Source organism: Gallinula chloropus, assembly GCF_964237585.1.
Source record: "Gallinula chloropus genome assembly, chromosome: 19".
NCBI classification, from domain to species: domain Eukaryota; kingdom Metazoa; phylum Chordata; class Aves; order Gruiformes; family Rallidae; genus Gallinula; species Gallinula chloropus.
This window is the reverse complement of record NC_140104.1, coordinates 9299625-9315248: the sequence shown is the minus strand read 5'-3', so window position 1 is coordinate 9315248 and position 15624 is coordinate 9299625. Positions and strand designations below refer to the sequence as shown.

The following is a 15624-nucleotide window of genomic DNA, read 5'->3' as shown; positions in this document are numbered from 1 at the left end:
TGGTTGCCTGTTGACACAGGAGCATCAGTCGTGCTTCTCCAGTGGCACACGGGATCTGTGGCCTCCTGGCTCCCACATAAAGGCTGAAAAAGGGACCATTGTGTTCTGAGTAATGTGCAGATAGTGTGAAGATGGGAAATATCTTCCAGTATCAGGTGCTCAGTTAGCCTTTGGAAGTGTTGACATTGCTTTTCAAGGCATAAAGCTCACAAACCACCACATCTGCAATTCAGATGAGATAGAATTAGAGTACTAACCTCCACTCCTGTAGTAGATTTTGAGCTGGAAATCCCTGGGAATGGTGCTGATCATCGTGTCTGAAAAGAAGATTGACGTTGTCTCATCAGCAGAGAGTGACAAAACATGCATGTGCATTTAGTGCAGTTCAGTGGGATTGTCATTTTGTCAGGCAGGTTGGCTGTGTGGAAGGAAATGAAGCTACAGCATGACAAAGCCTTGCCAATTAACAATGCTTCAACTAACAACATAATAACTGCTCAAAGAAGATAGTGAATAAGAAAATAAACCACCTCATAGATAGGGGGAATTGTTAGATGCATCAGTTTACCTCTGGAAATCTGATGCTGAAAATGAGACATCTCTCAGGCATCTGCCAAACATTCAGCGCTGCCTGAAAGGGCTGACCTGGTGGTGTGCTGGGGCTTCCAGGCTGTGCTGAGAATTGGTGAAATGTGCTGAGAACTGGTGAAAACAACAGTGTAGGTGAAGATGTTGGGACTATAAGTTTGTGGTAATTTAATTTAAACCTCAAAAAAACTTGTTCTGCCCTTAAAATTGCATACAGTGAATGCAGCCCGTTCCCCCCGGAGTGTCACAGGCAGTTGGCTGATGCTTTTTTTAGCTGCCCAGAAAGCACAGTTTCTGCAGTTGACTCAGGGATAAGAACATGGGATTGTCCTCTCCAAGAACCAGACCTGTCTGTTGGATTTGACTACGTTTTGGTTTAAGAATTGGTCCAAACCAAAGAATGTTTCAGCAAGGACAACGGGTTGGGTTGATGTGGTTGGATCTGGGGCCTTTCTGTAGCCATCACTGAGAGTGGAGGTGTTAGTGTTGCCTATCAGTGGCTGCAACTATTTGTTCTGAAAAACCTGGTATCTGTTTATAGCTGGGTTGCTTGGATCCTGTCTTTGCCCGTGACTCATCTGTGGCTGGAAGGCAGCAGCCTGCTACTGCCTGTGCGTGTTCTTCAGCTCTGTGTGTGCCTGGAGAGAGTCCAGAGGAGGCTACGGAGATGATGAAGGGCCTGGAGCATCTCCCCTCTGAGGAAAGGCTGAGGGAGCTGGGGCTGTTCAGCCTGCAGAGAAGAAGACTAAGGGGGGACCTTCTTAATGTTGATGAATATCTGAAGAATGGGATGCAGGGGGAAATGGGCAGCCCCTTTTCAGTGCTCTGTGGGGACAGGACAAGGGGCAATGGCTGCAAGTTAGAGCATAGGAAGAACTTTTCCCCAGTGAGGGTGCCAGAGCCCTGGGACAGGCTGCCCAGGGGATTGTGGAGTCTCCATCTCTGGAGATATTCCAGCTCCGTCTGGACGCCGCCCTGTGCAATATGAGCTGGGGAGCTGCTTTGGCAGGGGGGTTGGACCCCAGGAGCTCTCCAGGTCCCTTCCACCCCCTGGGATTCTGTGATTCTGTGCTGCTGGGATCTGAAATCTCTTCCCTGTCAAGCACCTTGCATTGTCTCCACAGAGGCAGAAATTCCTTCCCCCAGTTGCTATTCTTGTGATGTTTTTACAACTGTCTCTGCACGGCGCAGGAAGGGGATGGTGATGGTGCCTAACACCAGAGGTATTTGTTGCAAGTGTTCATAAGTGTGTCCCACCTGACACATCTGGAACAAAAAGCAACAGTTTGCTTCCCACCCAGAACTATTAAGGTTCTCAGGGGAACAGTTTTGGAAGATACATTCCGGCTGAGCTGCTTGTAATGGGTTTGTAACACGGAGAAATGGCCACGTGAAATGTGATGGGCTCCTCTGAGTCCTGCACCAGAGCCACGAGGACAGGAAGAAGTGCTTTAACTCAGTGTTCTAGCAGGCACTGGTAACCCAAGGGCTCTTTATGATCCCTTTGATTTATTTGAAAACATCAACTTTTTTCTTTAAGGTCTGTTTTATCAGTAACTATGCCTGTAGCGCTCTGCTGGATGGTGTTCTGGTGAATAAGCAAGCTAATCTGTTATATTCCTTCCAATTATGTTCCAGACCCATCATTAATGCAGTATTAATGACCAAGAGTGTAAATTGAGAAGAACATAATCCCACCATTTCAGTGTCATGTAATATTTTTACTCCAGGCAGGTTAAGCAGATGAAAACTCCTTCAATTAGTAAGCTGAAATGCTGCTTTGTCTTAACTGAGGCTGTTGTCAGGACCTGGTGTCTTGTAATTACATTACCTAATGGGCTGCAGAATAGGAATTGGGCTCACTCTTTTCCCTTCCTTCCCTTCACTCCCTTCCCTTCCTTCTTCTTTCTGCTACCCAAAAATGACTGAGGAGTACTAGCAGAGCCCCTCGGGCTGCCCCAGTTTGCAGTGATGGGAACTTCCATTTCAGACACTGAAGTTTGAAGCTTCACACCTTCAAAATGTGCAAGTAGCTAAGGAACTCTTGGCCCTGAGTTTTATACCTGTGGAGCAGACAGCAGCTCCCTGCTGACTCTGGGAAGCGCTGTGGGAGTCTCACTGCTTCCAGGGTGGCTTTGTTTTTGTCTTTTCTCCAGAGTGCTTAATTAGGTGCCTTGCTTTAGAGCCTAGCTGTAGGTATCCAGTTGTTAAACACTTTAGCTGCTGATTGAAGGGTGTGATGAGGGAAAAAGGAGTATCTTACAGTCTTACTGGTTATTTTTATGTACTAAATAATAATATAAATCTGATAAAATAAGGACTCTTTAATCAGCCAGAATCTCAAGTACATTCTCAAATGAAACTTTCTACATTCAATTAAGCCTGCCTCAACAGGTCACCCAGGAGAACTAAAGCCATTAACAGACACTAGAGACAATCAAAGGAAAGGTGAGTGGACTCTGCTTCATCTTTGCTCATTTCTATATTTAAAGATGTATTTTGCTCTTGTCCAAGCCTCTCTTCTCCTTGTGGGCCTCTGAATACCAGCTGAATTGTCCCAAAAGGGAGTTCTTCAAAGGGGAGGTGCTCAGAGCTGAGAACTGGAAGGACACTGAATGCATCCAGATGAGCTGAAGTTTTGAAGGGTTTGACATAGTGTAGCTGGACGCTGTTGAAGAATAGAACCTGCTGTAGTCCATCCTATTTGCAAAGGCTTTATGTATTGAATCTTGAGCAATTGATTAATGGAGTGTATTAACTCAGTAACTCAGTATCTGGCTGTTAAATCTTGGTATGGTGTCGTGGTCTCATCTGTAACGTGCTCGTAGCCTGTGGCCAGCACATAAATAAGCATGTGTGGATAAAACAAGTGTGAATGTATGAATACTTGAAGGAAAGCCCAGAGCATTTTCACTTTAGTGATAGTGACCTGCCTGTCAGAGTTCAGGGGAAGACCTTCAGATAGGAGAAGTGGCCTTTGTTGAACACAAGTAATTGAACTTGCATCCTTCCTGTGCCCAAGCCAGCTTAAGGGAAAGAGGGGGAAGAAAAACCTGTTAATGGTGAATGCAAGAGGCCCAGGAGATGAGATGGTGTCTGCCCTCTGGATTTAACTGAGACTTTGCATAGCTTACCTTTGGCAAAGTGACATCCTCACTCTAGAACTGTGCTGCTGTCCCTACAGAGCCTGTGGTATTGCTTTGATGTGTATCAGCACCTGCTTGGAGGAAGTAGAGATGGAGCCAGGCTCTTCTCCATGGTACCCAATGAAAAGATGAGGCACTGCACACAAATGAAAATGTGGAAAAAATTCCTTTTAAACATAAGAAACAATTTTACTGTGAGAATGGCCAAACACTGGGACAGCTTATCCAGCAAGGTTGTGGCTTCTCCAGCCTTGGAGACAGTAAAAACTCATCTGGACACGGTCCTGAGCAACCCACTGTAGTTGGTCCTGCTTTGAGCAGGGAGCATGGATGGCTGTCAGCAGACATCCCTTCCAGTCTCAGCTCTTCTCTGATTCTGTGATGAGCATGCAAAGGAGAAAATGGTGGTGAAAGATGGACTTAGCATCAAGAGTTCAATCTGAAGGGAAGAAACTTTAGAGCTTAAAGAGAATCAAGGGGTGGTGGAAGTTATGGGAAAGGTTATGTGCAGTAGTGACTCAAAAGACAGTTGTGATTCTGCAGAAATGGGAAGGGAGAAGTGGTAAGTGGTGACACACCTGAAGAGGGAAGAAAAGAGGAGTCTAAACCAAATTATTTCTCTGCAGTGGGCCAGATGGCAAAAGAACCCACAGCTGCAGTGAATCTCCCCCAGGCTAACGTGCTCTCATGACTCATGTCTGATAAGGGAAGAACATCTTGATGGAGGTGAGCAGGGTAGTTTAAAGATATATTCATCAGACAGGTAACTGTAGCATAAACTTCTAAGTGCACTTGTATCTTTATGGAAAACAGATAAAATACTAACAGCTCATGGCATTGAATCAGAGCTGATAGCTCATGAACTGACGGGACTCCACAGAAGCCTGTATGGCCACCAGCCACTGTCTGTGCCACCCAGGGATTAAACACAGCCAAGGCCTCTTGCTTGTAGGAAATCCTGGAAACAATGCTTACCCACCCTGATAATGAGGGAGAAAAGTTCTGGCCAACAAGCCAGCACAGTGAACAGTGCTGCCCCTGTGGTATTCTGTGCTTGGTCTCTGCTGGCAAGCTCCATTAGGGATTAGTTAAGTTTACTTGAAGATAAAGGTAGATGCTCATCTTCCTTTGCTCCTGCACAAAGTAAGCCAGCAATGAGCCAAAATTTGGGATGAATGAATTCAGTTGCTTAAAATTTGGGCTGGACTTGACAGGAGGAGATGTTCTTCAGAATCAGCACTGATACTAAAATGGGAGGCTCTTCCTTTTATTAAAGAAGAGTTAGAACTGTTCATGGTTGAGAAGGTAGGGCGCGTGACACTGGGGTCCATCTAGATGTGACACTGCATTCCTGTCAGCTGTGTGGACCCAGGACTTATATCCACCAGTGGAAGCCAGGTGCCTTGGTTATACTTATGTAAATTTTGTAAAGCTTCAGGAGTACATGGTATATGTAGGCTTACCTATTCTGCTGTAGCCTTCTCATCCATCCAGATGCAGAAAGGGATTTAAAACATCAACAGCATCCTTTAATGTCATCTTGTCTTTCGTGGCATGTCACTGTCTCTGTGTGACTTTCAGATTCTTAAAGGTGACCCCATCGTTGCTGGGAGGGCTGAGAGAATTGGAGTGTTTAGTGTTTAAGCTGATACATTACCTGCATTCCTGATGTCATTCCATTGCTCAGCACTTGTGACTCTCAGCTAATGAGCTGGAATTTGCACTGTGAGCTGACAGGAGTCAATGCTCTTAGTCACAGAACCGATACTCAGCAGCATGTTCCTGGTTTGTGTCATGGTGAATGGAACATCTTTTGGTACCTGCAGTGAAGGGTGTGGTGTGTCCTCTTGAACCACTGATCTGCTTTGGCAAACCTCAGCAGTTCAAATGCAGAATTTCATGGTGCAGGTTAAATGTAGAATCCACAGGAGGGGAACTCAATATCCTCCTACAGAACAGGGCACAGGTGCAGTGGCTGGAGCGATAGAGATCATCAGCAACATCAGTTCATGCCATGACTTGCACTGGTGCTGTGCATCCATACTGGTAGGTTGTAGTAGGTTGGCTGTGTCTATGTTATCACATGGGTCGGTGTGTCCCTGATCTCATGTGTTCAGCTTGTTTTATGAGACCTTTGCAAGCTACTCCACTTTCAAATGCAAATACTTAAGAACCAAAGCTTAAGGATCATATGATTCTTTAGCCAGTAAATCTGGTGGTTCAGAGTTGTACACATATTTGGCAGATTAGAGGTTTATCACTGACAGCTAATCTCCTAAAGAGCTGTGACTTAATTCCTTTTGTTAACTAATTAAAAAAAAAAAGAGAAGTTAAAGCTGTAATTAGACTATTAAAACACATATTGCTCACTCAATGGTCTATACAACTAGGATAAATGTGTAATTAGGAGGTTTGTCCAAACATGATTAAAGCTAGTCACATGTCCTAGCCCATCAAACATTTATGTGTGCATGAGATTGAAAATGAGAATATAAACCATCTCATTCTCTGCAGAGAAAATACGTGAACTGTCTCTTGGCATATTATGAATATTTAACTCCAATTATGAAAGCTTTCTTCAGATGAAGATTCTGGGAGGATTGTGTCACACCAGTAGCATCTACTGGGATAGCAGCATTGTCAACAGTGACCAGACCAGGTCTATCTGTCCCCATGATCTATCGTTGCTGTTGCCTACAGCTTACTGACAGTCTAAGAAATTCAGGCATTAGCAGGTTGCACATTCCTTTCAGTGGTGAGTGCATTCCCTGCAGCATTTCTGTGCCTTCCAAAGCTTCCATCTGGGGGATTGGGTTTCTTTTTTTTTTTTGTTTGGGTTTCTTGGTCTTCAGATTACAAAGCACTCAAGTCTTCAGTTTTAGGACTAGGACAGATTTTCCCTTCCACAGAGTTAAGAGATGGGATGAAGAGTGCAGGACCAGTGACCTGCCTCACAGAGTCGTGTATGAGTGTTCTCTCTGCGTGCTCACTTCTGGTGATGCCACCTCCTGGAGGGGAATTCCAGGGAAAACCATGGTACTTTTGGGTCCACCGTTCTTTCCATACATTGGTGGTTTATCCTGCACTGGAATCTTACCTGGCTTCTGTTTCATCAGCCCCTCCATGCCACATGTAAGGTGGAGAAAGGGACTCAGAGCACTTTTGCATCCTAAATTGCCCCCAGAGTTCATAGCAGTCATATTGTATGGCTCAGGTCTTGCTGTGAAGGTTTAAATTAGATATTAGGGGGAAGTTCTTTGCAGGGAGAGTGGTGAGGGGCTGGAAGGGGCTGCCCAGAGAGGGGGTGGGTGCCCCATCCCTGGGGGTGTTCAGGGCCAGGTTGGCTGGGGCCCTGGGCAACCTTGTGTAGCTCCAGGCCTGGAGGTTGGTGTCCCTGCCTGTGGCAGGGGGGTTGGAACTCTGTGATCCCTGGGGTCCCTTCCAACCCAGACCAGTCTGGGATTCTGTGATTCTATGAGAAGTGTTCACACAGATGAACAAATTGCAGATGAGTTTCCAAAGTGATGTAGAAAGGAATAAACTTCTTTAATGTGTATCAGCTGTTGCTTGGGGAACAGTGAAATCCAGTGAGAAGGTTTAGCTGCCCGTCCTGCTTCGAGTGCAGGTAACGTAGAGAAGAACTTGGCTGGTGTCAGTCTTTTTGTCTCACTGAACTGATGACAGTCCTGGGGTAGGAGGACAAAGAGGGAGGAGAAGCGTTTGGGGGAAACGTAGTGCAGAGGAAATGGTAGAAGTGCAGTCTGCTAAGAAGAGAGGGGTGGGGGGAGCTGCTTTAAGATCTGGTCACACTTCTCATCCCCTGACTCTGGTGTCACTGGGGGTGCAGGGCAGTGTCATAGAGAGTTTTCCTTCCTTCACCCTGTGTTGAGTCTGTTCTGCCCATGTTGTTGACGACAGGATGATCTCTCCCTGTCCTTATCTCGACTCCTAAGCCTCTCAATATCTATTTTCTCCCCTATCTAACTAAAAAGGGGAGTGATAGACTGACTTTGGTGGGTGTCTGGCCTCCAACCCAGGCTAAACCACCACACAGCATAAGAATTTTGGAGTTGGTTTATTGTATGTATGTATTCTTTCTGTATGAAAATTGAGAAGATCAGCCCTGCCTCTGAAAGGATCGCGTTTTATTTGGGCATCTACCCAGTTGTCTCTCTTCAGAGATGGTAAAACGTGAGTGTTGACTGAGCGTGGTTAGAGATGGAAGGTTGGGGGATTCTAGTTTACTCTAACAAATGACTGCATAACTTTATTGCAAAGGTCCCACTGGGAGTTTGCTAGCCAAAGATCCAGAAAAGAAATCTTCCAGTGAGATGAGGTGTGATCTCTTTAATCCTTGATGTAGAGCTCAAAAACCAGGCACGATTCAGAACTAGTCATGAATAATGCCCTAATGTTGTGTACTTCTCTGGTTTGCCTGTATATGCTTGTTACACCTACATAGCTGCATTGTCAGTAGCCTTGAATACATCATCTCAGAAGGGCAGTGCTGTTCATGTCTTCATGCAGGTTATGCTTGTATAGAGACTTTTTATCATCAACTGAAGTCAGAATCTCATTACTTAAATTTGGATACTGCTGCTTCAGATAATATAGTTTAAATATTAAACAGATATTTGGAGTGTGTAAGGATTGCAAGAGCCAGGGGGAACTGGAGAAGAATCAATGTGCTACTTGTTGCAGATGATTTCATTGTAAAGGGACTTTGATTCTGTGGTATTGATGGAACCAAGTCACTCCTTCCCCCTTTACACAAGGCAAGAGGGACCTGATACCAGAGGAGTTTGAGGAAATTCATGCCTGGTGCATGCACTGGGATTGGGAGTAGCTGGGGCACAAACCTGTGTCATGTTTGTGTTGGAAACTTCCCATGAGCCAGCAGTTGCAGCTTGGAAAGGCGATGGGATCCTGGGCTCCATCAGCAGAGGGGAGGCCTGGAGGTTGGTGTCCCTGCCTGTGGCAGGGGGCTTGGAACTCTCTGATCTTTGGGGTCCCCTCCAGCCCAGACCAGTCTGGGATTCTATGATTCCATGATTTGCAAACTTGTCATTCTGCAGGTGTAACTAGCACTGTCTTCATACTCACTGCAGGCCTGGCAGGTGACTGTTTTGCCTGTCACCCTCTCCAATCCAGATCTGAGCCTCTTAAGAAACCACAGGCAGCCCCCAGTTTCCCAGCTTTCTAATTCTACATGACTAAGCCATTCAGCATGTTCTAAATCCTGTTGCTCATCCCAAGTACATTGGTTACCTGTGTGCCAATCCCTGCCAGCGTGTTCCTGCAGGGGAGTGCTTCTAGCATTGGGTAATTGCCATACATTAAAAAGCTTGAGTCACAGTATTGCCCTTTCTGCCTACACCCACGTGTCTCTGTTACGTAGGTGCAGTGTATGGAAGATGTAGGAATGATAGCAGCCCTGTGAACGCCCAGCCAGCAAACAAGGAGCCCACATACCCTCAGAAAACGGGTATTGATGCAGAATTTGCCTCAAAATAGGAGGAAGTGAAGAGCCTGCAGACGTGTTTGTTTTGAGTGACTCCAGGAATCCTCAAGAAATTCTTTTCAGCCAGGGGATAACAATGAGGATGTGTCAGGAGTAGAGTTTTTGTCTGCTGATGGATGTATTTCTGACCGGGGCGCGTGTCTTGATGGCACTTGGGTATTTAAGAATGAGCAGCCTGTGTTCTGGCTTATCTTTGCTGTAGGGCACAAAGTCACTTCTCTGTAGCTCCAGTTTTTTCCTGTCTGCAGAAGGGGAATCAGCAATTGCTCATTGTTCTCAAAACACTTTTGTGTTTGAGGACATATGATAATCCCTGCTGTTCTTCTCACAAACGATGTATAGAATAATAACATTAAATTGAGGATTTTTGGAGGTTACATTTGTAAAAACAGATTTCCCTGCGCTGACACTTGGCTGTAACTTTGATTTCTGCACCTGCAGTTGCTTCTGGGTGTAGCTCAAGCTGTTTGGGCGCCTGAGAACTTGATTGTGTTCATCTGTTGGGTACCTAGGCATCCAAGTACTATGCCTTACGCCTTCCCACAGCAGCACCCAAGAGCCCAAGGTTTTAAAACTCAAGGCACACAAGGGGGGGGTCACTTCCCAGTCACACCAGTTTACATTTCCCTTTTGCTGTCACCCACCCTGAATCTAGAGAGACACAGGGAGACCTGCTAAGGTGTTTTTATTTCTTTCCTCAGTATTTCTGGCTGTTTGTGCTGTCCCGAGGGTTGGTTGGCATTGGTGAAGCAAGTTACTCCACTATTGCACCGACCATCATAGGAGACCTCTTCACCAAAAACACAAGGACCCTTATGCTGTCTGTTTTCTACTTTGCAATTCCTCTTGGCAGGTAAGTGACACAATGCCTCTTTCATCTTGAAAATCACAGGTTTTTAATTGCTAATGATAATTAGAAACTGGAAGGGACCCTGAGCAACCTTGTGTAGCTCCAGGCATGGAGGTTGGTGTCCCTGCCTGTGGCAGGGGGGTTGGAACTCTCTGATCCTTGGGGTCCCTTCCAACCCAGACCAGTCTATGATTCTATGATAATAGCTCTCTCTTTGGTTGGAAGGGCTTAGACAGGAAAATATTGTGAGCAGTGACTAATTAGTTGCAGGAATTGGATTCTTTTTTCTAGCCCTGTTACTGGTTCCTACGTGACTTTTGGGAATTAGTGGGAAGGATTTGAATTTTCTTTACAGCAATTGGGTGGGAATGGAATCAGAATATTTTAGGTGACATTTTTAAAGCATTTTTAAATTAAACCATTGTTTTGAATAAGGTTATATTTGTTTTCTGAGCTGTTGCTTTAATTGATAGAAGGTCTAGGTCCTCTTTAGACAGTGTCTTTCAGGTTCCTGTGAAATCAAGATCTCTTAGGACATGGCTCAGTTTTCAGAAGTGAGAGAATGGATGGCTGGTTGTGTGTGACAGTCCTAATACTAGAGGCTTCAGGAGGAGTGTGCTCCTACACCATCTGACAATGCCTACACCATCTGAAATTTTAACTTTGAAAAATCTCTTTAGTTCCCATAGTTTCCATACTGGTACCTAGGATGGTACAACACCCTGGGCAAAAGTGGCGTCGTGGATTTGGTTCCAGCAGGGAAAATGCAGGCAGCAGTTTAATCCCTCCCAAACCAGGGAAAAACTTCTGTTTTAGGGTGGTGCATTTCACAAGCCAGAGCACTCCTTCCTGAGATAAGAGTCCCAAACATCCACTTGCTCTTGAGGAAAGAAGAGAAAGCCAAGTCCTTAACTGGTGAAAAGGATGTTTTCCTGAGAGGGCCAAGGATGTAGAGTATCTCCATACAGAACTCTATGAGCTGTGGCTAGTAAGAAATGACAAGTATTCATCCTGGTAAGCTTGATTCTAGGACTTGCTTCCCTCTATCCCCCAGAGGCTTGGATCCATGGTTGATTTTGGGTCCTGTCTGTGTTTAAAGCCCAGTTTGGGGTTGATTAGAGATGACAACCTCCAAAGTTCAGCACAGCATTCAGTAAAGGCATGTGATGGCAACACTCCTGGCAAGCTTTAGCCAAGGCAATCTCAGCAACAAATGCAGGTGTTTGGAAGAAACAGCATTCCCATCCCTTCAGGTCACTTGGAGAGATGCGTGGCTGTATTCACCTTGAGCCCATCCCTTGGGAGACACCACTTGTTCCCACAGTGTCATGAGCATGTAGCTGAAGGCCCTGCTGCTCCTTTATCTTCAGAGGGGATTTCCAAGCTTCAGGACTGGTGTACTCCCAGCAGACTGTCTTCCATATTCTTTTTGGGTTTTTAAGAAACTAAAGGAAAATGTTGTCTTCATGAGTAATTAGAACCAAGTCCTATTAAATAGCAAGGAACAACTGAATGATAGAATATGGTGTGTCCTTTAAGGGCACTTCTTAGCTGAGAGCTTCAACATAAATGCATTAATTTTTTAAGTGTTCATGTTACAGCACAGAGAGGCCTGATGTAGGAATCAAATTGGGAACTAAATTCTCTTTGAGGCTTTGCTCCCATCCACTGTAGATTGAAAGGTCAGCTATGAGCTCGCTGTCAGGGTCTGAATTCCCAATTGGATTGGGACATTTTTAGATCAGCAGCACTGGGGAGAGTTACAGATTAATCACCACTGGTTTTCATCTTCACAGCATCACAGAATCACAAGGTTGGAAAAGACCTTTAAGATCATCAAATCCAACCATTCCCATCCTAAGCTAAATCAGATCCCTAAGTACCTCATCTACCCTTTTTTAAACACACCCAGGGAAGGTGATTCAGCCCCTCCTTGGGCAGCCTGTTCCAGGCCCCAACAACTCTTTCAGGGAAGAACTTTTCCCTCACACCTGCTCTGACCCTGCCCTGGCACAGCTTGAGCCCATTGCCCCTTGTCCCATCTCCTGTCCCCTGGCTGAAGACACCATCACCCACCTCTCTGCACCCTCCTGTCAGGTCAGTGTAGGTGGGGAGAAGGTCTCCCCTCAGCCTCCTCTTCTCCAGGCTGAACACCCCCAGCTCCCTCAGCTGCTCCTCACAGGATTTGCCCTCCAGCCCCTTCCCCAGCCTGGTTGCCCTTCTCTGGACTCGCTCCAGGACCTCAATGTCCTTCTGATGGGGAGGAGCCCAGACCTGGACCCAGCACTCGAGGTGCAGCCTCACCAGTGCCCAGTACAGGGGCACAATCCCCTCCCCAGACCTACTGGCCACACTGTGTCTGACACAAGCCAGGATGCCATTGGCTTTCCTGGGCACACTGCTGGCTCATGTTCAGCCTGCAGTCACCCAACACCCCCAGGTCCTTCTCTGCCTGAGGGAGATGAAAGGCTGGGACACCCAATTGAGTGTGACTTTTTTTGCCTTTTTTTAAGAACAGCTGTGACTGTGGTACTCTGACTCTGGTCTTTGTATTGCTTGCAGTGGCTTGGGATACATCACGGGGTCGAGCGTGAAGCAGGTTGCTGGAGACTGGCACTGGGCCCTGCGGGTAAGCAGCTCTTAATAACGGCTTGTTAACGGCTGCATCGGTTGATCAGTGTTAGGAAGAGTTCTATCACATCATTCCCCAACCAGTTATTATATCTAACAACCTGTAATTATATACAGAAGGTAAAGGATTGGAAACTGCATCTATGCTCTGAATTGCACAGCAGATGCATTCTCTAAGCAAACAGGAAAGGGACGTGGGTTTGGCTCCTTGTACTTGTTTTTTTCCCTGCCTGGGAGCAAGAATTTTCCAATCACTTTATTATCAGTTGACCATGATTCCTTGATGGGGATGGGAAGACGAGGCACTGGCCTTAAATCAACTCCACAGCCTTTTAGTCCCCTGCTGTCAAGAAACTCTGAGAATGGCTTCCTGCTTTGAGGAAAAAACACTTTGTTCCAGTTTCCGCTTGTTTTGCTGCCCTGAGACAGTCGGTTTCCTTCTATTATAACCTCTTGGGACCTTGATAAATGTGCTGAACAGATAATACTCTCCGATCACACACCACAAACAGGTCCTGCAGACAAAGATGTCTTGAAAGAGCTGAGGGGAAGTGGCCCAGCAGAGCTGTTTTCTGACCTTTGGTGGCCTGGGTGGCACAAGCCCCGTGTGGTGCCTTCTCTGGCTCTGGCACTTCATGGAGACAGTGACTCTCATGAAGCTCAGGCCAACACCATTTATATCAGCAGGTGATGAAATACATGGGTTCCCACCTCAAGCAAATGTGCCCTTCTGTGACACACACCATTCCCTCCCTGTCCAAGGCTAAGCAAAGCCAATTTCCAATAGGAAAATCACTGTGAACAGTTCATCTGCAGCTAGGGGAGGGGACAGTTGTTTCCAGCTGTGAACCTGAAATGAGAAGTTTAGTAGCCTGCAGCTTCACACCAAGGGAGTGGCTGTCTCATTCAGTAGCAGGAATGCTTTAAGGGTAAAATTAACTTCTGAGCAGAGGCCAGCACAAAGAATAAGAAACCCCAAAAGCTTTCCTCCTGGTTAGTGAGCTTTAAAGAGGTTGGTGCATTGGAACACTCATGTGTTTCATTCCCTAAAACCCATATCATTAATTTGTTCAAAGAAATCCTCACTGGTGTCTTTCTCTTCAGATGAAGTCTCCATAGTTATCCTGTGAAATCCGGGCTCTCTGCAAGCCTGCACCTCTTACAGGGTCATGATTTCCACTATAAATAACACATTGATGCATGATTCCCTGACTCTGCAAAATCCTGGGGAATATGACAAGCTGCTCACTTTGTGGTGGTGGCTCTGGACAGCACTGGGTATTAAACACTGGGTAGTAAAACAGCAGACGTGGAAAGCTTCCAGGCATCAGTGTTGAAAGCTTCCAGGCAGCCTCCCTCCCTGTGGCATTTATTGTCCTCTTGCAGGATATACAAGATCCCCCTAGGTGATGCTTCCCCTCATGATATCCTGTGGTCTCCAAATCCAGGGGAGGTCAGGAATAATCTGTACTTCAATGGTCCAGAGAAGACAGAAGGATGCTTTGGCAAGTGGCAGCTTTGTCTCCAATCTAGCCATAATGTCAGGGCTTTGTTGGAGCACTGCTGGGTTTTCATGGGTATTGTTCTGTTGGGAGGTTAAGCCTTTAGATAAAAATCAAAGAGACTTCAAATTATATGACCCTAGAAAATCCTGGTGTTTCCATTTCTTTTTGGTAGTGCTCTGTCTTGTTTCAGCTGAAACAAGGATGCTATATCAGGCTTCATTTATCCCTGGATGAGGGATGCTCCTGACTTTCCAGTTCTGAAATATTTGTCTTCCCTTGCTTTGAAGAACTCTGGGGGTTTCATCTTTGCTCTATGTATAAAGGCCAGTCTCAGGTTATTATTGGAAGCATTAGGGGCTTTTTTAACAGCAGTTTATTTTTAAAATGGCATATATAGAAGGGATGATAGTTGGGTGAGAATCCCTGCCCTGATTTCCTAACAGAGCTATTTTCCATTCTGACAGTGGTGAAATCTCAGTGGTAAAACAAGGATCATGGTTTGTAGCTTCCAAAACCCTGTGGGATCTTTGTTTTTGTCTAGTGAGTGGAAGGATGAAATGGAAACTGGGAGACCTAAACCTTGAATCTGTCATTTCCCTGTTTTCCAGCCTGAATTTTCAATGGTTCTTGGTCTGCTGTATGCTGAGGTGGTCTGAGGAAGCTGCCTGGAGATGGAGTCTGCTGACTCTTGAGCTAATTCCCTGTTTCTTTCCTGCAGGTATCTCCACTCCTGGGAATGATAACAGGGACTCTCATCCTAATATTTGTACCTGCTGCTAAGAGAGGAAATGTGGAACAACTTGGCGGGCAGCTGAAGGCTAGGACCTCGTGGCTAAGAGACATGAAAGCATTGATTAGAAAGTAAGAGCACTCTAGTAAAAAGCAGGCCTCTCACACTGAGTTGGATGGTCCAGCAGCCTGTACCTCTTAGCAATGAGAGACTGGAAGGTGGCAACACACAGGGAGTTGCAGGAAGGTCTGTGAACCTGGGAGAGAAAAACAGTTGGGTTTTCATGAGGTGTTGCCTGCAGTGAGAGCGATGGATTCCAGCTTTTGCTCTAACCTTTCCAAGATTCAGACCTAAGAAAGCCTCCTTTCTTTAGCTTACACTTCAGACAAATCTAGGCTTTTCAAGTGTTGAAATTGCTGTCTTCCTGTATTAATTGTTGTGCTGCTCTTGTTCAGACACTGAGATCTTTTTCTTCCTTGAAAGAGCTGCTCTGCTGGGGGAAAAAGAGAATTAAATGCCAGAGCAATTTAAGAGGACAAAATACACAAAAGCTTGCACTACATGGCAAGTTCAAATATGTGTGTTTATACAGTATATATTGTGCAATATATATTATACAATATATATACAATATATATTTAGCCCTGGGTGTG

At 45.7% G+C, this 15624-nt stretch overlaps 1 protein-coding gene across 1 annotated transcript in view; it reads left to right on the top strand.

Annotated features, from left to right (window-relative positions):
• The window catches only part of LOC311199131 (sphingosine-1-phosphate transporter SPNS2-like), a gene marked incomplete at both ends in the record, with an annotated part of 116208 nt that overhangs the window by 68228 nt on the left and 32356 nt on the right, over nt 1-15624 (top strand). Inside the window, 3 exons of the mRNA XM_084273176.1 lie at nt 9957-10108; nt 12668-12734; nt 14960-15102. Of these exons, the coding sequence (XP_084129302.1) occupies nt 9957-10108; nt 12668-12734; nt 14960-15102 (362 nt within the window). The remainder of the gene's footprint in view (nt 1-9956; nt 10109-12667; nt 12735-14959; nt 15103-15624) is intronic.